Source organism: Myzus persicae, unplaced genomic scaffold (assembly GCF_001856785.1).
Source record: "Myzus persicae strain clone G006 unplaced genomic scaffold, MPER_G0061.0, whole genome shotgun sequence".
Lineage (NCBI taxonomy): Eukaryota > Metazoa > Arthropoda > Insecta > Hemiptera > Aphididae > Myzus > Myzus persicae.
Window position 1 is genome coordinate 64690 of NW_019103365.1, and position 23828 is coordinate 88517.

At 31.9% G+C, this 23828-nt stretch overlaps 1 protein-coding gene across 1 annotated transcript; it reads right to left on the reverse strand.

Moving 5' to 3' along the window:
• Positions 1-1893: 1893 nt before the first annotated feature.
• Positions 1894-22783, reverse strand: LOC111034371 (protein MON2 homolog). The gene is made up of 27 exons (XM_022315558.1): positions 22628-22783; positions 22330-22500; positions 22030-22212; positions 21205-21567; positions 20981-21106; positions 18553-18855; positions 18153-18426; positions 17929-18088; positions 17041-17406; positions 16554-16945; positions 16319-16455; positions 15773-16132; positions 15498-15710; positions 14967-15142; positions 14681-14843; positions 10877-11123; positions 10656-10777; positions 10369-10566; positions 10135-10269; positions 8497-8960; positions 6342-6858; positions 6127-6264; positions 5236-5561; positions 4907-5139; positions 4407-4749; positions 3833-3912; positions 1894-2858 (listed from the first exon to the last, which is right to left on the reverse strand). Exons 1-27 carry the CDS (start codon positions 22781-22783, stop codon positions 2674-2676), a joined length of 6531 nt encoding a protein of 2176 aa, XP_022171250.1. The 3' UTR covers positions 1894-2673.
• Between the last annotated feature and the right edge of the window lie 1045 nt (positions 22784-23828).

The following is a 23828-nucleotide window of genomic DNA, read 5'->3' on the forward strand; positions in this document are numbered from 1 at the left end:
ACTTGGGCAATTTGTATGTGGAGGGGGGGGCTTTGTTTTATGTTATTATATCATATACCTGCTTAAATACTAGATATTATACTCAATCTAGTAAGGTATAACACAATATTATCTAAGCTAAATTTTCATTGTGAGCATGCATAATTAAATGATTGGTTAAAAAAAACCTTGATGAAATGATGGCATATCAATGTGATCACTGATCAAATACCCATTCAACGTTGTTAGTGCATATTTTTTCATGTAAGTATTGATATTTTGGGTTTAAAGGACATATTTTTGATTATAAGAGCATGTTTTAAGTTTTTAGTGCATATAGTGATAGTTTGTGAAAAATAAAGCGCTTGGTAAATATTTTTTTTTTGTGAATCATGGTCAACAATTATATTAAATTTAACAAAGAATGAGATCAGTATTAGCTATATTGTTTTTTTTATACATATGGGACATTTATACAAAGAAAATATTTAAAGAAAAAATGTAATTTGTTCAGTCATTTTTTTGTTAGTGCATATTTAACTGATATACTAACTTCATAATTAATAATAATATTATATTCATAAAATATTTTTTTATTAATTAATTTTTAATATATACCATATTTCTACTAATAGTAATTAATACATAAACAATGTGTGAGCACTAATACCATTTAACAATTTATATGGGTTGAAAAAAATAGGATATTAACACCCTTCAAGGCTCGTGGAATTGAGTGGCATAAGTTTTAATTGAAAAGCAGTTCAGTAGTTTTTGAGTCTAATAACTTAAATAAACCAACGCAAATAAAAAATATAGTGAACATGAATCAAAATGATGTCCAATCATAATAACAATATTGCCTACCTATTTTATATGTAATCTGTGACAACCAGTTGCATAGAAAAATAAACTAATTTCTTCTAATACTATATTACGATAATGTGTAATCTGACAACCCTATTTATAAACAAAAACAATTTATAGAACAGTTCTATTAAAAAGACATTTCCGTTTTTCCCAGCCGTCCAGTCTGACATTATCCATGCTGAATAAAGCTTTATTATTTTTTCATTTATATATTTGTAAAACAAATGTACATACCATATTATGTCAACAAATTGTTAAAGTAATGTTACCAATAGTAACCACATAAATACCAATATAAAAAAATTATTTTTTCACTAGTTATTTATGTGCAAACTATGCTTTAGTTACCTATAGGTGTTGAAAAATACACTTTAAACGCCCTTTTAATGAAAGTGGTTCAGTAGTTTTTTAGTCCAATAACTTCTGACAAGTTAAAAATATAGTGTCTAAATATTAAAATTATTACATTCGATCAATGAGGGAACATTGTTAACTTGTGTTAAGTACCACCCAATGTCAAAAAAGGCACTTAAACAGTTCAAAGAATTGTAAAAAAATTAATGTGACTGACTTTTCATTTAACTTTTATTTTTGTTAAAGGCAGAAAAACTGATGAGTAATTTTTTATTACACTTATAAATCTTTAATAAAAAAAGAAAATGGTTTATGAATTTCGTCAAAGATTTAACTTTAAACGCTTTAAAAAAAATAAATTGACTGTATCACTAACTAGGTAGAAATAGCAAGGCATTAATAGACTTTAAATGATTAATAAAAAAAAAATAACAAAAATAATAATAATCAGTTTTTTTAAATTATATTTACACACTCACACATCACGTAATACAATATAAAATAATAGTAGTAATAAACGTCAATATTTTCTACAACAATCATATGAAATATTTTACGATGTTGTACAAAGTATAGTTATTATCGCGTTTAGCGTGAGAGCAGTACCTATATAGTTAGTAGTAAATACTACACATAACATAATATTATATTATAATATTATAGAAAAAATTACACAAATACATGATTGTATTAACGTGCATTCAAATATTATAATAAAAATAAAAAATAGACTCTCTTCTGGAATCATCCCACAGTATAAATATTATAAATACAAATACAAATGTCCAAAAATTATTGACGAGGACGGAAACGATAATCGTCGTCATCACTATAATAAAATAAAATAATAATAATAATAATAATAATATGGCCACCACCGCCGTGGCGTTTTACACTATACTTATTCATTCGTTCCGTAGTACATTGGATATAATATGCGTTAGTTGACGAGACAGTCTCGACCATCATACCACACACAGTACATTTTAATATAAGCTCGTCATTCAATAGGTATCTTTTATGCGCCCACGGCTAATTTATACCTATTTTTTAAATAAACATTTGTAATGTATAGTAAATAACAATACAACTAATAATAATGATAACAATAATTAAAAACTGCTATTCACTAAACTATAAGATAGGCACAACTGCATTGGGTTAATAAAATCAATACCTAAGTGACGATGACGAAGGAAATTATGAGAATAATAATAATAATAAACAATAATAATAATAATAATAATAATACCTAATAAAGATAATAATAATTATAGGTAATAGGTACATATAAATTATTCACAATTGAGAACACATTATTAATTGTGAGTGCAGCGGCGGCGGCATGGGCTTCGACAAGGAAAAGAAAACAAATAATAATGAGACAAAAAATACGATTAAATAATGAAGGCGTGCGAGAAGCAACGAGAGGAATGTCTCCGAGAGGCGGCGATAATGTCGTCTTTGGAGTTATTGTTGTTGAGCGTCGGCAGCGGTTGAGGGCGGCGCCTTGAGCAACAGGTCGCCGTACTGGAGCAGAGCTTCAGTTAGCGAGTCCGTGACCTGAGGTGACGAACAACATTGTTGAGTGTATGGTACACACCGCACGAGGCACGGGTAGAGTCTAATCAACTGGTCCCACACGGCTTTACCAACTGTTGAAAAAATAAATAAAAATGCAAGTGGATTAGTGCAAATCAGACATTTTTGGATACGAGTAGCAATTAATGTGTGTTGGTGGATCCAAAAGGAGAGGAGGAGGAGCAAAGAGGGTATTTTCTCCATCAAACATAATATTGATCATATTTATACTTGGTGCTATTTTATAAATATTGGTCAGAGAATAGGTACGTCAACATTGTTAAGTATACCTTAAACCATATTTTCAATTTCCTGATATTTTTTGTGCTACTCAAGGAGTGTTTTGTGGCGATACAAAACTTCTATTTCTCAAGTTAGAGCATGCCTTTTTACTGTAAATTATTTAGTGAGAGATTTTGTTGTATCTAAATCAAAATTCTAACAAATAGTTTCCAAGTTATAAAATGCTATAAAATGTTTGTACTAAAGACAATAATCCTAAATATTATTTTAGAAAAGTATTAATAATTTGTAATATTAGATGAGGTATTCATTATACATAGATCATTTTTACAAATTATTTATATTGATACATCAATAGTCATTAATAACATTTTAAAACCGCCCAAGCACCATATTTACTTAACTCATTACCATAGACATATTATCCTTAGAACACAAAGTTATATAACTCTAAGACTACTAGTTTAAATTTTGATTTAGAAACGTAAAAATTCTCAAATAAATATCTGCTGAATAATAAGTGAATAGGGGGGTTTTTTTTGAAAAACAGAAGTTTGTATTGTTATAGGATCATCCTTAAGTGGTACAAAAATCTAAAATATTCAAAATATGGTCTTCGGGTGTATTTGAAAATTCCAAAAATAATAATTGGAATTTATGTATAATTTAGGCATAAAATAGCATAAAAATCGAGCATGCTTAAAAAATCACTTTGTACTATTATATTGTTAGATTACTCACATCATATAAGGTCTTAAATAACATTTTTACTTATTTCTTTATATAAGGGTCTGTTTTTTCTTACCTTTGTCGGGAGTTTTTTTCAATGACACAATGAGCGTAGCAATTGCTTTGAGGACAAATGATATTTCCGACATGCGATACCTACACAAAAAAAAACATATTAATATTTGTTGACACAAAATAGAAATTGGTAAATAATATAGTTTGTCCACGTCCTTTTCCATGTTGGTATTTTTTTTAAATGCAATTTTAGGCATTATTACAATATTAAGCAACGCAATCGAATAAAATATAGACGGTCAACAATATTTATAACGATAATAAAATTACTACCAGTCGTCAAATGTACGATTTTTAGATAAGACAACTTTTGATCATTTAGTGCAATAAAGTAAAATATAAATTTAAACATGAATAACATTTTTTTTTCATATTTTATTAATGTGGATTAAAAATTTAATGGTGAAGATGACTTTTTAGAAGTATATTTTAGGGATTTTTTGTGCATATACATCAGTTCCTTATTAGTAAGTATTTAAGTTGAGGCAGAACACATACGAGGACAAACATATTATAGTGAGGTATATAATTTAAATCTACTATTGTTAAGTATTTATTGGTGATTGCATATAGACCTGGGCAATGGACACTTTCCGGTCAAACTTTGATCGTGACAGAACTTCTCGACAACCTCCTGGAACCTGTGCAGCAGCGCCGTTACAGCAAGTTTGCCAGTTATCAGTTCAGCGTCTGCGTTCGAATCGTTACCGCTGCTGTTTGCCCCGGTATCCGTTGGCGGAGGCGATGACGATGATATGCCATCTACTAATGAAAACTGCAAGAGCGTTTCAAAACACACTTTGGCAAACTGCTCTCGCAAGAGGGATGGCGGCGAGAAACCGCCGACGCCGGAGCTCGTGACGACACCGCCAGAGACGCCTCCGTCACGGCAATCCACCATCATCATCGTATCATATCCTGTTATAAACACAATCGACAACAGCACCCATTAGTACACGAAAACAAGACCGTTGAAGCGAATAGCGTGCCAATGGCGTCGTTTTTACAAATCTTCGAATCACAACGTCTATATACATTTATTTAATTTTAATTTATTTTCGACGAAAACACGTACCACCGCCGTACGGATAGTTTGGTAATGTCGACGAGGTGGTGGTGGACAACACCGAGCCTCGGTTCAGCAACACCACCACTCGCATGATGAACTCCCGAGGCACGTTGGTTGACTGCGATAGTATTTCGTCCTTCAGGAATTCCACCAGTTGACAGTCGATGATCACGGAATCATTCTCGTCGTTGTCGTCCACCAATTTGTTGCTTTTCAACATCGAGGACGCTGGGGGCAAGCTGCACATATCACACCAGAGCAAGAACAAAAGAGTTAGGTACGAATAACAAAACAAAACATTTTTCATATGCAAAAATAACTGAGAGTATACGAACTTTTTCGGGAACAATATGTCTTCCAGAACCGAACCAAGTGGTGACCAAATAGAAATATAATCGTCTCCAGAGGAGTCTCGAGCCAGGGGCACGCCCACCGACAGCACGTTCATTAGGCCCACCACAAGTAGTTTCCACGTGTTTTGTTGCTGTTGCTGACGCCTCCGCACTAACATGAGATGCTGCTGTTGTTGCTGTTGGACGTGTTGCTGTTGCTGTTGCTGCGTACTTCCTGACGACAAGGGGGTAGCGTCCATGTGGTAATGAAATGCCGGAGCTGAAGTCGGGTAGGAGGAGTATCGGCCCGCCAGAGGCACAGAAAACACCTGTGTGCGAAATGAGCAAAATTATTATTATAAATCTCGAAGTTTAAATTTCAAAATGTATTTATTAGCACTTCACATACTATATAAAAAACTAAAATATGTTAACTTATTATTATAAGTTCTGTGTAAGTAATCAGCATCAACAATTCGAAAACAGTAATTTTGATTGAAAATTTTTTTATTTTAGATCTACCTATCTATATTTTTGATTTTTTTCAAAATAAAAAAACGCACTTCAAAATAAAAATGTCATTCTTTAACGTCATGTACACAATTTCTTGGTCATAATTCTGGATTTAAGTAAAATAAAATATTTAAAGAACTAAATAAGAATAATATATAATACACCTAGTACCTATTTAAACGATCCATTTGAAATATAACATGACATATAAATCAAATAATAAAAAATATGTTTAAAATATTGACAGCAGTATAATAGTGCTTCACAAATTTCTGTAGGACACTGTCAGTAAGGAACCCAAATTATCACTGTACTATGTATACAGAATACCTAATTAAATAATTAATGTCTTACTGCACACTCCGATTAACTATAATTTACCTCAATGATTCGTCTCAGAATCTCGCCTTTGACAACGCACGTTTCGGCCGCTGTCATACCATATAAATCGACAATCATGAGCACTGCTTTCTCACCAAACGCTACGTAATTCGAATCGACAGCCACCGCCGCTGCGAACTGTATTTAACACGAACGGGAAATGATATTGAAAATAAAATATATACATATAACATATATACAAAAGATGAACGTACCTTATTGTGGTGGTGGAAATGGTCGACCGCCGCTGCACCATTTGTCATTGGCTGTCGATCGCCACCGGTGTTGGCCGCAGAAGGCGGTAGCGGAGGACACACGAAGCGACAGAACTTCAACAGTTGATCGAACAGAGGACACAGAAATCTCTGGACCAACTCATGCCGATGTTTTTGCTGCTCTAACGATATCATCAAGTTTTTCTTGTCTGCGTAACCACTGTCACTACTTGCCGGCGCGTTATCAGCGGTATTAGATGTTGAAGCACCGGCAAATTCTTCGTCGTCGAAAATCAGTGTTTCCCGTTCTAACGTTTCCAGACACTGTAAAATTTCGTCCTGCAATCGGGTCAATTGTTGTTGACTATAGCTACCACCATAGTAGTTCTGTTGTTGAAGTTGCTGTTGATGGTGATAGTATTGATGGTGATCAGATAGGACTACAGCTGCTGATCCGTCAACAGCGGCTGCTGCATCCAATACTCGGAAAAGATCGTTTAAATCTTGGTCGGTGAACCTTAAAATACAATGTTAATAGAATGGTAAGAAAAAATGTATAAAATAATGTTTTTTTTTTTTATAATACACTAATTTTTTAGAGAAAATCAATAATAATGGTCAATTTTTTTTCAAATAATAATGATAGATAAACGCAATACACCCTTCCATAACTAAAATCAACATCAAATCATAAAGCTGCAACATATGTAAATAAATTCAAACTTTTCAAATCTCTAAGAAAAAATTGTGCAAATGTAAGTATGTATTTTCAATCCATAAAAAAGCAGGTAAGTGAGTAACGCTCTGCTGTACATTAGGTGTCTAGATATTCACAGTATTATTTTAATGTATGTGTTAACTTTAATTTTAAAATCATTGTATAATATGAAATATTTCCGATTCTGAGCGAAGACTGAACGTCAGCTTGTAGTATTATTAAGTAGGTATATTTTTTGATATTATTATGATATAAGTAATTTATTTTAGCTATTAGTACTACAGTAGGCTTAATTATTTTTTGCCGAAAAAATTGCATTTAAAAATGTCATTGTGTGTATAAAATATAAAAATATATAATATATAAAAATTTGAACTTCAAACGCTTAAAAAAAGATTTTATTCAAATTTCTAACTAATTGCAATTAACAAATTTTCATAATTTTTACTCATATAAAATTATTTTAGATTTAGGCTGAATTTTTTTATTTAAATTTCCATTAAAAATCAATGAGAAACCTTGTATTATATTTTCAAGATTTTTACTGAGCGAAAATTTTTTTATCGACATTAATTTAAAAAACTAATAATAATCGAAAATGTCATATGCCTATTATAAATAGTACAACACTAATCAAAATATTTTAAAACTGTATGGTGTGTAGAAAATGTGAATTTTCAATAATATATTCAGAAAAATATCTCAAAACTAATTTATATGCAATTTTTATTACATTTTCAAGCTTCTTGATTTATAGAATATGAAAATTTTATCAAAATTAATTTGAAAAAAAACTCAAAAAGCTAAATAAGTTTAAAAAGCCAAACATTTTTAAAAATAAATCACGATTTATAGCAGAAACTGCTATTATACATACAGCTGGAGAAAATTTCAAGTTCAAGATTACTAATTTTTCAATTGCAACAAAAATAAAATGAATTTTGTTAAAAACTGGTGCTGTGTAATTATTCTCGATTTTATGTACTTTGTTTCACTTTTGACCTCAATCCTTCACCAATACTAATAAAATCCAATTCGATACCAGAATCCACCACTAAACTTTAAGATTGAAGTTTTTTTACTTCTCAACATTGTGATAACAGACACAAAATAAAAGTAATAAACATCCATCATTGTAAGACCAACACATTTATCAATCTACTCAGAATTCAAAAAAAGTTAACAACATAAATATGGTTATGGGCTAGATACAAGTTTTTTGTTTCTAACTGATTTTCTGGTGCCATGGTTGCTTATTAGCAAAAACATATTTAAGGTCCATAGATTTTCCTAATAAAGCAAAAATTTTGAGTAGCATGCTATGGATTTTATGTTGATTGCACTAAAATTCACAATTTCACATCCACCCATTACAAAAAAAAAATTATATCTAATAATAAGGCAACTAAAACAAAATAAGATAGGTACATCCCGAACCTGGCTTTAATGCGAGTGAATATTAATGGAAATATTTGCAATAGGGCAGTTAAAAATTTCTGCTTGTGTTGCAAAGACTGATGATGCTGTTGTAGTGGATACTCGCGACGACGGCGGTCCTCTGTCCCGGCCGTTGACGAGCCGCTGCTGGTAGTCGTTGTCGGCGGAGGGTTAATGGGACTTTCGACCACTGTCGTTTCAGTGGCGGCCGTTGCGATTCGCATCCACACAGTCCATGTAATCGTCCAAATCTCATTTTCGACCAATGGAGACGGTGATGCCGCTGGAGACGCAGTCGATCCACTAAGGCCATTTTTACTTTGCCAATCCTCTTCTCGCTGCAGCCGGTCCATGGCCGCTGCATTTTTGTCATTTGACGTCATATTTGTAACATCGCCAACGTTATTGGAGTTGCTATAGACCATTAAGAGTTCGTGCAATGAGCGCAACCCTGCCAATGATACCTAAAACAAAATAAGATCCATTTAATTAAAGAAGTATAAACCGAAGGCTTTTTCAGAAATAAATAAAATAAATAAGGTACAGCAGCACACTCTAGTGGTGGTTTATCTTAGACTTAAGCTAAATCAAAAAAACTATATTTGAGGTGAACTAAGTGGCAAACGTGTGGTTAAATTCATTTTAATCATCCATCTGGCTTCGAAAAAATTATATATTATATGTATATTTATCAATTTCATAACTTTTCAAATTTACTACATTGTATGTTTCATAATATTAGACCATGGTATATGTCAGTAGTAATTTGTAATCAATTGCTTGCTTTTACTTTTGCTGTTAATTACTTATAATAATATAACCTATTATTAAAAAAGTTGTTTAAAATTGTTAAGAATTAGGTAATGTTCTTAAAATATTAAAAGTCAATTTTAAATATTTAATGCATATCATAAAAGTTTTATTTTGTTACTTGAGATGAAAAATAAAGTCGGAACTTTACCTCCAATAAAGAAAAGTTGTTAAAAATATTAGTACATAACCTATGGGATAAAATAGAGTGTAAGAAATCTGATTCATTGATGTTGAAACAGAAACAGTCAAGTTGGGAGCTTAAACAACAAATTTAATGGCAACAATAGATCCTGAAAAATATTTTGGAAAAGAAATGGAATAATTTAAAATAAATATTAAAACAAAAACTGACCATGGAATCCTAATTAATAGAAACTAGAAACGGGCAAATCATAAATTGAATGATAAATATACCATTTGAAGTAGAATCTCTCGACCTTAATAATATTCAATCAAGGCATGAAGCAGAATTTGTTAGTGATTTAGCCAATGAATCTGGTTAGTTATAATATATTTTATGTTTACATTTTATACATATTTTTTTAAGATAATGTTAATGATTAAGAAAACTATATTTTTAACAAACAGATAACTTCCAAAATAATTTTCGATTCTATATCTAGTTTTTTTCTGGAGAAAAAAATTGGAATGATTACTCTCCAGCGTTACACAACTCTATTGGTTATAAGTTATAACGATATTTGAATCTGCAGATCCTTCACAGGTAATTAAGTATTTCTAATTGTTTACTGATATGATAGAACATCATCATTTATAATAAGTATTAAGTACAGAAAAGTTGTGGGTCTATTATAATATACAAACCTCCACATTTCTATTCAAAGCTGCTTTTTCCATGTATTCCAACAGCAACGTCCATGCCTTGACAAAATCTCCACCCACTGTCATAGAGTATTTCTCTGCGTTAAATACCCTGGCTAGACCATACAGCGTAGACACCTTTATTTGAAATGCAAAACCAAATATACACAATTATAGGAAGACTGTTATTCCATATGCATTGATTTAAAAAAATGAAAATGAAATATTTTTTCTAACCTGAGTTTCTGCCCATTGTTTCTGGTCAGTATTCCGTGAATGGTGTATTAGGATAGTACCACCACCAGCCGATCCACTTCCACCACTTCCACCACCACCACTACCCCCTGTACCATCAGAAGCCGCAACTGTGTTGCATGTAGAATCACTGGCCGACTCACAGAGCATTTGTACTTTGTTCATCAACGGGAACAGAACCTACGACAAACAAGACAACATAATTATTATAATTTTTCACAAATAATAAATAAACACACAGGCTATGGTAAATCAATTGAATTTATTACCTGCCACAAGACAGCATTCCACGACGATGGCGTCAACAAATTCGCATGAGCTGAAATTGTTGATAATAAAGTTTGTCCAGCAGACTTCCTGACAGCAGGTCTGGGATCAATACAGAGTTCACCTGAAATATGCATTGGAATAACAAGAATAATTTTACAATAAATATTATACATGGACATTTTATTGCAGAAATTATAATATTTTATGTTTGCATACTCACCCAGTTTTGTAAACAAGCACATCCACAACTTATCAAACTCGGACATTTCTGCTAGCGTAGTGACACCTGGAAAATCGGGATACACGAGTTCTTGTGGGTCAGTGGTTCCCGATATTGTTGAATCTATTGTGTTACTACTATCAGCCAATGCTTCACGACTGGCTCCTCGTTGCTTACTGCTATCACCACCACTGTTGTTACAGAGCAGTTTGTCTTTATTATCTTTGAAATAATCAGCAACGTTCCACTGTGCACACATAAGAACAATATTTGTTTTTGGTAAATATTTCAAGAATTATTCTTAATATAATATATGGAACAACAAAAATATTCAAAATGCTGAAGTACAAAATATCTCATAAAATGTTAATGGGGGCAGGCTTGAGTCCCTACAATAATATTCATAAAATGTGACATATTGAAGTTATGTATGTTCCTGATATGGTAAAAAAAATGGATAGTGCATGTTTTAATCATGTAATGTATGCCTCATCTGTATTAACAGTACCATGAATATATTATTATCTACCTAAAATATCAATGTATACATTAGCAAGTGTGCAGCAGATATAGTTATCGTATATATATAATCGTATTACTTATAATTATAAACTGATAATCTTGGTAGGGTACCAACACACCAAACACATCAAAAGGTTAAATTATTATACATTGTATGATTCTAGTAGTAATAAACAAATCACAACAATTAAAAATAAATATTTTTTATTAGATTACTATTAAATTATTAATTTGAACAACTTAATTATTTAAAAATGGAATATAATATTTATTTATTGAAACAATTTATTAGAGTTTAGGTGACATTTAGGATTTCAAAGAATTCAATTGGCACTGCATTTATATTTATTTGATGAGCATTTACATAGACATTTTTTAAAACCTCGACCACCAAGAATGATTGAACATTTACTACTTCAAGTAAAAATGTTTGTGGATAAAACTTCTAAAATATATATTATTGCATGCATTTCATCAAAAACAATTATTATTAGTTAAATATTTATTTTATCAAAGTATGTACTAACTTACTCAGTGATATAAAGTACAAATTACTTGGGTAACTTACAAAATAAACATTTTAATATTATCCAGTATCGGTAGTGTGTTCCCAACCCGGATATTTGTATAATATACTCTCCGTTTTTAGAACTTTAACTGCCCACAGTTCTATACGGATAACTGATAAGTGTCCCCCCATGAATTGCAAGGACATTAGATGGTATTGTGTGTCGTCTTAATTAAGCAGCAATGTGTGAGTTACTGATAATATTATCAGTAAGGCCTCGATTTTTATGCAAATACATATTTTTCTATATTTGACGTATAGAAATTCTAATTAAATATATGGACGTTTCGTAATACGTAGATTCTGCCACCAATATTTATTTTTGCATATTTGAATGAAAATGCATATTAATTGCATAATTCTATATAATTGCATAAAATTCACATTTGTTATTAATAGTTGATGATTTTTTTTGATTTTATACAAAGCAAGGCAAGTTTACTGTCGACATAAGTTATTTTAAGTAATTGGAAAATTGCCGTCGCCGATTTTTATTGACAGTCTGTGTGTTTGTGTATTTAACTCAGATAACTTATCTGCACCTATTAGGTATACGCTCACGCAATATGCACGGCTTGTATATTTCAATTAGTTAGCGAAGGAAATTTGTTGGTGTTTTTGTGTTCGCGTATAAAATAATACTTTTATTTTTCTGTAAAAAAATGCCAAAAGTAAAGAAAGTTCATTGTTACGTGAGAGATTACCCAGATGTCTTTCGTACAGATGGAGCTATATTATGTTGTACTTTTTGTGAAACCAACGTATCGTCTGATAGAAAATCACAAATTGAGTAATATTTAAGAACTTTAAATCACATAGAAAACACTAAGTTGAAATCAAACAAAGACCAGGTTAGTCAACAGTTTATAAAAAATTTGCTTGATCAAACTAGAACAAATAATCAAAATCTGAATGAGTTCAATAAAGATACTTGTACCTTAATGGTGGCAAATGTTATTCCACTTTGGAAACTACAAAACCCGGAGTTCAAATGTTTTTTCGAAAGATATATTAAATTAAAATTACCTACCTGACGAATCGACACTACGAAAAAACTATGTTTCATTGTGTTATGAAGACGTATTACGTAAAATCCGAGAAGAAATAGGGGATAGTTCCATCTGGGCATCAATTGACGAAACCACCGATGTCGATGGGTGTTACGTCGCATGTGTAATTATTGGTTCCCTATCGTCAGAAAATTCAACAAAACAAATAGTTTTAACAATTGAAAACTTAGAAAAGGCTAACTTTCAAACGATTTTAAAATTGTTCAATGACTCCATGAGTATACTGTGGCCTGAAAAAGTATTACATAATAAAGTATTACTTTATGTCACAGACGCTGCACCATACATGATAAAATCTGGAAAAGCGTTAAAAGTGTTTTATCCTAAACTAACTCACATTACATGTATGTCCCATGGCCTTCATAGGGTATCGGAAGCCATTAGAGATAAGTTGCCAAAAGTTGACGTGTTAATTTCTAACACAAAAAAAATATTTTTAAAAGCCCCTGCTCGGGCAAATACGTTTAAAGAAATGTGCCCAAATTTAAGTTTACCACCACAGTCTGTTATTACACACTGGGGTACATGGCTAATTGCAGCTTTTTACTATGGTAAGAACTTTGATAAGGTAAAAGAAGTTATCAATACATTAAATGACAACGATGCAATATCTATTCAAAAAGTTCAAGATGTATTTAAAGACAATTCAATAAAAAATGAACTTGCAGTTATATTAACCAATTTTCAATGAATCACAGAAACCATCTTACAAATAGAAAAATCGGGTTCTAACCGACGAGAGACTATCTCGTTGGTTAAAAATGTTGAAATTAGGTTAAGTAAAAGGAGCAATAGGCAAAGAATTCGCTAAACTTAAACTAATGCAAGTATTATCGAAGAATCCTGGGTATTCTCAAATTATAAAATTTTTTGGAATATTAATCGGAGAAATAAGTAATGACAATGGAGGCATTGAAGAGTTGACACCTGAAGACATTTGTTGTTTTAAGTATGCACCTATCGGTGTCTTGCGACGTAGAAAGAAGTTTTTCAAAATACAAATCTATGTTATGTGACAACCGTAGATATTTCAAATTTGAAAATAAAAAAAAATATTTTGTAACCTCCTGTTGGAACTCGTTCCAAAATAAATGTTACATTTTTTGTTATTATTTTTTTAATTTTGCATTTATTTAATTGAAGAATATAGGTATAAATGTGTGGTTTGTATATATTTGTAAGCACAATAATTTATATTTAAATTCTATTTTTTTCACATAATATATTTTTTAATTGTTTTAAAGATGCTCATTTTTTTTAACACACAATAAAAATTTTTTTTGCATATTTTTAAATTTTTGAGTGCATAAATATGTGCATATTTAACAATAATTTCTGCATAAAAATCCGGGCCCTAATTACCAATCTTCTGAACTTATATTAATATAATGTATTCTAAAATAATAAATAAAACGTAGATATGTTTTATAATATAGTACCTACTTAAACGTGAACATCATAAAGTTATATTAGTATTTATCATTCTGTAATGATGCTTAATATTGTCTAAAATCAAATTTGAAGGGCTTAACTCCCATATCCACTTAATTTGTGCAACTGAACACATAAATTGTAAATACTCCATTATTTTGTAATTGATTAGCTTATTAACACAATTTTATTTTAATAAAAATATATAATTACCATTAATCCTAATGCTGTCAACGATATGTTCAAATCGCGTGTTTGCATTCCAAATTTTGCTGTGGTTTCCAAGCACAAGGGTAAGCATTTGCATGGCATCAGAGGCAAAAAATCAGTGAGTACCAGTTCCAAGCACTGGAATGCTATCCTTATCAGGTTCTCTCTAAACAATTTAAACAATTAGTCAAAGCAGTTCAACAACCTTTAACAATAATATTAATATACAAGTATAACATAATATATTGTAATAGTGAAAATAAAGTATAATGTAATAATAAAATATTACCCATGACGATCTGATACAGCACCAACTATGTTCAATACTAATGGCCAACCATGCGACAATGTCTGCCCTGATCCATGCAGTACTTGTAATACACATTCTAATTGTCGTTGTCGGACATCACCATTCATGTTTAATGATAGTTGTGATAATGGGCTCAGCAACAATGTCTGTAGTTTCTGTTATTAAAATGTTTATCAATCAATAATAATATTAACATCAACTGCACAGAGAAAAATTTTATTTTTATTTTTATGAAATTATTCATTATTTATGAAAATAAAAATAAAATTTTTCTCTGATAACATAATATTGTAATGAGTTACAAGGAAACATTTGTTTTTAAGAATAATTTGTTATTATTTCAAACACAAATATGTTATAAAAAGAGGGGAAATGTAATTAATATCATAATTCTTAAATCAAGTTATGATGAGCATCAATGATAAAGTCTATCCTTTTTCCACCATAAGATAATTAATGTACCAAGTGATAATTTAGGTAAAAGTGGTAAACCATAAATATTAAACTGACTTGATTATCTTTAAGTGGAGGCTGATATTTGTACTGCAAAGCGGCTTTCACTAAGTATGTTATAGCTTCGACACCCCATTCACGCATTCTAATGTGTGGATGCTGACATACGTCCAACAAGTGATTGGTCACAGGTCTCCAAAGTATGTCTATTCGTGAAAGATTAACTAATCCAGTTTCTAAAAGTTTAGCAACAGCGAACAGTGATGGTTCCTGAAATTAATATACACAAATAAATCATTGTTGTTATATAATGAAACAATTAAAAAAATTACCCGATTGCAATAGGCCAATTCCATAGCTTCATGGGACAACTTGCACAATGCATCTATTAAATGATGAAGGGCAACATCATCCAGATACCGACTGGACTCAAAAAGCCGACTGAGCATCGTTGAAAGTACAGGCAGGTCAGCAGCCATGACAGCCGTAGTTATGACAGCAACATTTGAAGACGACAAAGTTGTTGACACTGAAGAAGTAGACGATGACAATGAGCCCACCCCTGTACCATCTGCAGCAGTGGTAGAAGTGGTGACACCTGTGTGTCTGTTAGGCACCGATGTAGCAGCACTATTTCCTGCTTTGAGACTGCCACCTGTTGATGGTTTCAAACCCAATATCCAGACAAGATGCTGAAAAAAAAATATTTACTGTTTAATTTTATCCATAGTTATTTATGATATATCCTAAAAAATTTCACTGAGTACAAAGAGTCATCATACATTGATATACTTAATATTATTATTATTTATTTATATTTTTATAGTAAATTAATACAAAGAATTTTTAGATAGAAATAAATTATTCGATACACATACCTGCAGAGTGGTTAACACGAGATGCCACGATGAACCCAGGATGGAACCATGGCAATGAGCTAGTACTAATAGAGCACGCATGCACTGCAGATTCTTAGCAGTTAGCATAACAGGCCCATGGTTCTGAAGTGAGGTACCTAAAAAGCACAATTGTGATCAAAAAATAAAATCCAATGTAAAATATGTGATTAAAATAGTTGTTCATGTATGTAAATATAAGTAGAAATAGTCTTACCCGATGGCGACGAGGTCTGCAGAACTGATGAAGGAGTAGCCAGCGGAGTACCTACAGCTACTATAACTTGCTGTTGTTGTTTGTAATCGGCTGATTCTGGGCCATACCCTCCTCCAGTAGCACTACTATATTGTTGGTGATGGTGGTCATCATACATCGTCGAGGAAGTCGCATATTGTACGGTTGGTGACGATGAAGACATTGATGGTTGACCTACACAACAAGTATTGACAGTCCCGCTAAATACTGTCAGGTTATAATGAGGTGGTAAGCATGCACGGCACACAGCTGTAATGAAGGCATCACGTGGTCCCCGCATATCCAACAGACCACAAAGGCCAATATATGCTTGCATCGCTTTCAGCATGTTTTCTGTGATTCCTTCGTCAGTACTACAACAGAATAATACAAATTAGACAATCACAAAGACACAAGCATCACTATATGATTAGACTATTCAATATCAAAGAAAATAATAAATACACACCATGACTCGATTAAAGGACAAAATGTTGTTAGTAGTCCATACCAGCTACTGTTGATTATTTGTTCATGTAAAGGAGATCTCTTAACTCCTGTTGTTTGCCTCTGTTCATCATTGCCATTATCATCTTCTTCTTGGGTATTCTTTTGGGAAACACCATCAGTATGTCGTTGTTGACCACGGCCATCGTCACCAGCACTGGATGACACTGCTGTGGTCGAAGGCGGAGACACCACTGATTGATGTATGTCTGGATGCACTTCAATTTGAATAGCGCGGACAGCGTCTACTAGGCAAGCATACGCCACAGACACACCATACCCGTCAGCAACTTGTGGTGGTTCATCGTGTTTGTCATTCATTTCCAGGCTATTAAATTAACAACCAATAGATTTTAATGAATAATTCAACACAATTTTACAATATTTTACAATAATCATTGATAATTGAAGACAACTTGAACAGAACATATTCAAATACCATGGCATGCAGAACTTAACAACTAATTTACGAATTAATTCATACAATATTCTATTATTAAATAAAAAATAGAAAAACCTATCAAAATTGTGGTATTATTTTGTGAGCACGCTGTGTAGTGTGTAATGTAATTTATAAATATAGGATTAAGAAAATATGTATTAATTAATATTCATCTTTTAGTTATGTAGTTTAAATGTAATATAATTATTTGATTGTGTTATAATATTATATTAGCTGAATAACTCAACATGCATATAACGATGTACCTAAATAAGTTATTTAAAAATAGAAACTATTTACACAACTTAGTTAAAAGGAAGTTAACTTTAACTTTTTAACTCATTAATTCTCAGCCTTGATGTTGTGTATTAGTTGATTATAATATAATATATATTATATGCTACTCACTAGATGGATTTAGCTTGACCAGTTGGTAACTGGATCACAACTGGTAGCCATACACCACCACGACCAAAAAAACCCGGTTGTGGTGATACACCGGGCCCAACTGGCATGCCGGCCAACACAGCTGGCGATTGTCCTTGAAGTGCTGCGTTCGCAGTTGCCGCTAAATACATGAAATTACATTCAATATTATTATCTGCATTGTTTAAATAAATTTCAGTACACACCCATCATTGCAGCATTGTTCATAGAGCCGCTACCTGACACCACCATAGCAGGATTAAATAATGATTGCACGTATCCAGCTAATGAGTCAATGATATCTCTAAATATCTTAGTGCTATGTAACTTGAGATCATAGCAAGCACAAAATGCAGCTAACAGGCCAGGTTCAACCACCAGACGATGTAACACCTCCAAAGCAACAGATCTCTGCCATGCAGGTTTATCTGCATCCAAAAACTTGACAATCAATGACAAGAATATCTCACATTCGGTGATCTAGAGAAAATAACAAATAAAAGCATAATTTTTTTTTTGTTTTAAGAAATTACAGTCATCCTCTTCAGTGTTAAAATGAAAATCAAATACTTCTATAGAATGATATGTAATGAATTACATACGTACCAGGAGTTTATGGTATTTTCGAACCAATATGGAGACGAGACGCAACAGTCGTACAGTGATAGCATAATGAGGTCTATCATCGCCACGGTGATTAGAGGTAGGACTACCAGCACCACCAGTAACACCCATCATCATTACCGATGAGCTATTATTGCCAGAAACAGATGAACCACCAGTTCCGGTGTTTGTGATTGTGTTTCTCCTAACAGAGCTATTGCCACTATGATGCTTGACGTTAGGAGAAAACAACTTGATGACTAGTGCACAGACACGCTCTTTTAATAGGTATCTAAACTCCATGTGCTAAAAAGGAAAAATGGTAAATACTTAACATATAATATTATATACTTAAAACTATAAAACTCATTAAAAAGACTAAACAAACATTTGATGGCTATGTCTTACAAGTGCATGACATCATTAATTTAAGCTCAGCAGTTCATGTTTAGCTTTGTTAGTACACAAATTAAAGTAAATGGACCTATTATGAAACTTAATGGTAAAAAGAACATTATCTGTGTCTGTATGTTAGTTTATTTACAATGATTTAGTTATTAAATAAGATATGAGAATTTTTAAACTGTGTGTATAGTGTCTTCCAACTATTCAAAATACAATATTATTAATTATTACAGCTTAAATTTAAATAGAAGTTAATTTATTTATATCAGGTGACAATGAAATCATGTCAAAATTATTAGAATTCCCTAGATTATAATAAGAATAAATTAATATAATGTTAGTATGGGTCTCTTTTGCAATTATAGAACTATATGACGTTTATTCTTTAAGATATATTATTAAGATAAATTTGACGCTATTAAGCTATTAGCTCAGTCGAATGTTCTTTAAACTGATATTAACAGAATTAACTTGTTTATATACCTATTGACTATTATATATTTATTGTATCCTTAAACAATCCTACTTTAATCCAGAATAATTTAAGGGCGAGCACTTTTTACAAGTTATATTATTTTTGTTATTTTTCTTAATTAATATTACATGAGAATTATGAAAAATATGATTGCAATTTTTTAATTCATTCAGTATGTCACATATTAAAATTCAGTATAAATTACATAAATTAGAAACTTAGTGCACCATCCTTGGAATTATATTTGAGAAATATCTTATTTATAATAAACATAATGAAATTAATATTATTAATTACATGAAATCATATAAAATGTAATTAAATATAAGAATTAGTAATATTTGAATTTTGAATTTTGAATAAACACAATTTAAAATATTAAGTTTTAAAACATTTTATACTGAATAAGATAGAATAATATAATATGAGTTAAAACATATTTTTTTTTTACTTTGTCTTCTTAATTATAACTGTATATCTGACCTCCATATGTAAACAATTATGACATTTAAAAAATTGATAACCGCAAATAACATACTAATATTTTTAATTTTTAAAAATACTGAAAATGATAAACAAAATATTTTATCCACTATGAAAGAATATTATTACTTTTAAAATATTAGCAATTAATATTATATAGGTAAGTACAAAACTATTAAAAAACAGAAAAAAAGTAATTTAAAAATTAGGTTATTTAATTGATAATTTCGTGAACATTGAAAATTAAATTAAAAATTAATATTTATGCAAAATCCAAACATTAGAATTATTTTAATTAAATTTAATGTATTTGCATACGTTTACTACCAATTTTTTTTGTATATAAAACATAACATTTAATTTTATGAAATGTATGTATCTTTAAATAATGAGATTAAATTTAGTTACACAATATTATAAAAAGTGTCATGTTGAATTCGTAAGTAACATTCAATACAATATGAAATGTTATTAGGCAGTGATAACATTTAGATACTGATTTAAAAAGAATACAACTAAATTAATTTGCGTTTTTTTAAAAAAAAACATAGTTTAACAGAAATTATCATATTATTTTATAGATAGTATGCATTAATTTTTATAGGGTAAGGTTATCTAAAGATGATTTATTTTAATTTTGATTTTTTCGTTCCAAATTATCAACTTTTTTCATTTAATTAACATAGAATAGCTGTTTTTTGTTAATTCTTATGCACTGTATGCACTTATGTATCAGTACATTTTAATCTAGAAATGGCATGTTTAAATTATACTTCATATTTATACAAGATTAAAACTTTGATGAAAGAAATCACAAAAAAGATGCTAAAATTATGCTCCAAGTATTTACCTATTTAATTTAGTTAAATCGCAATCGTAATTTGGGCAATTAGAGTCACATATAACTTGTACTACCCTAATGTATAATATTTATTGTTAGGCTTTATTAGAGATAATATTTAATATATTAGAATATAACTGTTGAGATAATCTATAAGATGTATCTTGTCCAAATGGTATAAAAGAAACAGCTGACAGACATAATTTTTCAACTCAATAAATAATTACTTTATAGAACACAGGCTGAAAATCAGAGAGCACAGTTTCCAGTAGTTCTAGACCAAACGTTCTGGTCATTTCTGTCATGCCCACCAGCCAATATGGGCGATCGGTGTTCACCAATCGCACAAGGTCCTAGAGAATTATAGAATAAAGTATGCATTAAACACACAGATACAATAGAAAAGGCATAAAAAACAATAGTTCATAATAATCATAAAACTAAAATATACCTGGAACATATGATATGCATCTGCTGCACACGGGCCCAATGAAGACACAGCAGAGATAGGCTCATAGCCACTTGCATTGCAACCATTATACTGATGATGGTGGTGAAGTTGAGGCAATGGTTGAGTTCTACTACTTTGTTGTTGCCTGTGATCTTGAGAAGGGGAAGAGGAGTCTACGCCATTTCTTTGCTGCTGTGAGTCATCGTCATTATTGCAGTCCTTAAGTTGCTGTTCGTGCTGCTCATCTTCCTGCATAACACGTTCAAATACTAGAGCCACAAGCTGACGCACAGTAGCGCCAGCCGTGTTGATGACGGCTTGAGAGTCTTTGGTAAAATGCAGTCGGAAACATAACACCAAATTCTGTAATGCATGGAAATAATTAGTTAATAGTAGTAGTTTATTACATCATTAAGAGGATGCAGCCCACTGTGTGTTTTCTCTCTGTGACTCACATACAACATTGACAAAACGCATTAACGGGGAATTATTTTTTTATGTTTTTAAGTAATCTTAGAGTAAAATTTCCTATTCACAATAGAGAATAATATTTTTAAGTGTATGCCATAGATAATTGTCTAAATATCGTCTCAAAATAATCTCAATAAAATTCACTTACAATTTTTTTAGTTTTTTTGAAAGACGAAAAGAGTCAAATTACATAAAAATATAAAACCAATAATTCATACACTCAAAAAACACTTAAAAAGATTATTCAAGTCATAAAAAATAATTTTAGATGTAAGTGTTTTATCTCTGTTGCAAGTGGGAAAGAGAAAACAAATAATGTGCGAACTCTTCTTAACCATAAATCGTTAAAATTACCCTAGCAAGAGTTTCGCCGCGCACCACACAGTCAGTGGTCAATAGTAGTGTGACACTTTGCAATACTTTTACATGCTCAGTCCCTGACTCCATTAACATCCACAAGGTATCAGTTATGTAACGGGCACCTTTTTGGTCGACTGCTCTATGTGTAATTAGTTTCTGTATGGTTCCAAGACACATCTATATCGTTTTGAAATAATAAGAAAATCAAAGTTTAACAAATTAAAATTGAAAAATGATAAGATTACTACACATACCCCATTAAATACACCTAGGCAACATGTTTTTAGTACATACCTTGACGATTTTTGGTTCTTTGGTCTCGCACCCCTGCACAACAGGGTATAGTATTTGGTTGACAACATAATAGATCTGGTGATGGTTATGGTGTGATTGTTGCTGTTGTTGTAAGTGATCGGCGGCAACAGCCGCAGAGTTTCTCAGTTTGACAATAGCCTCTTCGGACGCCTGTACGAACACATCATAACAACAATATTATCTTAACAACGTAGCAGCTAGATATGGCTTTGTTTGGAAACAACCGCGACACGGGCGTAGTTACACACCAACGGTAATGTAAAACGGACGCACTCACCTCTTTGATCTGAGGATATTTCTTCTTAGTCTCCATGGACAAGCACTTGAAATCGTTCTGCAGAGACTCCAGTAGCCTGATGGCATTCTCGTTGTCGGTGACGGACGACGACGACGACGGCGACGACGTGCCGCCGGCCGGACGCCGGTGAGCCATAACGGTCGGTGGCCGTGCGAGGCCGACCGTTCACTACCGTCAAACCTGAGCAACCCAACCTTTGCCTACACCGTGCACGAATCTCTCACTCAATCTCTCGGCCGTCGTGGGGGACCGCCTACCGCCGATCGGCCTGGGTAGTCCTGTAAGTAGTCGACAATGGCGCCCGTCTACACAGCCTACCCACTGCCTGGGAACGGTCTCAGACGCAAACGTCGTCCAGCACACCCACCGCTCGCAAGACGTCGGGCTCCAGCAAAATCAACGAGATGGTCATAAACTGTCGGACGCTTTTGCGCTGCGGTCGTCACGCCGAGAGTTGTTGGGTCTCCGTTCACTGACAACGGCGACGGCGGTCGACGACGATAACAATGATAGAAGGGAAAAAAAACGTATGTAATCGCTGTAATCTGCGGTATTGACGTTGTCGACTTGTCGTCGTTGTCGTCGCCGCCGCCGTGACGGTGGTCAACTGTCGCTGTAGCACCAGTGCACTGCGGTGCGCATTGCCAAGTGACCGTGGTAGTAGTGGTCGCGGGCGCCATGATAACAAATATTACAAGATAGTAATGATGATGATAATAATAATAATATAATCCCGAAAATCGGGAATGATGAATATTTATATATTATCGAGATAAATTTTATTTCATCCATCGTGATTCGTGATGAATAATAACCCACAGATTTCTTTGTAGTACAGGTAAAGTATATAGATGTACAGTATATAGATCAAGAGACATTAGACATAATAATATGTGATAGTACATTTTGATTTATATGACTTAGATGGGTACCTATATATGTATATAATATTATATTAGTACAAGACAAGTGAATTGCGGCAAAAAAATATCCAGGAAAAAAAATCCCCAGTAGCATCATACTGAGGAATGAGGATTGACTAAATATAAATAATTTATTTTACAAATTAATAATCATACATCAGAATTAAAATAAATATTGTATTTTATGTAAAAAATTGTCATTTTATAAAAAAATGTGGTAGGTATATGTAGTATATCCTGAAAATACATTATTTTAA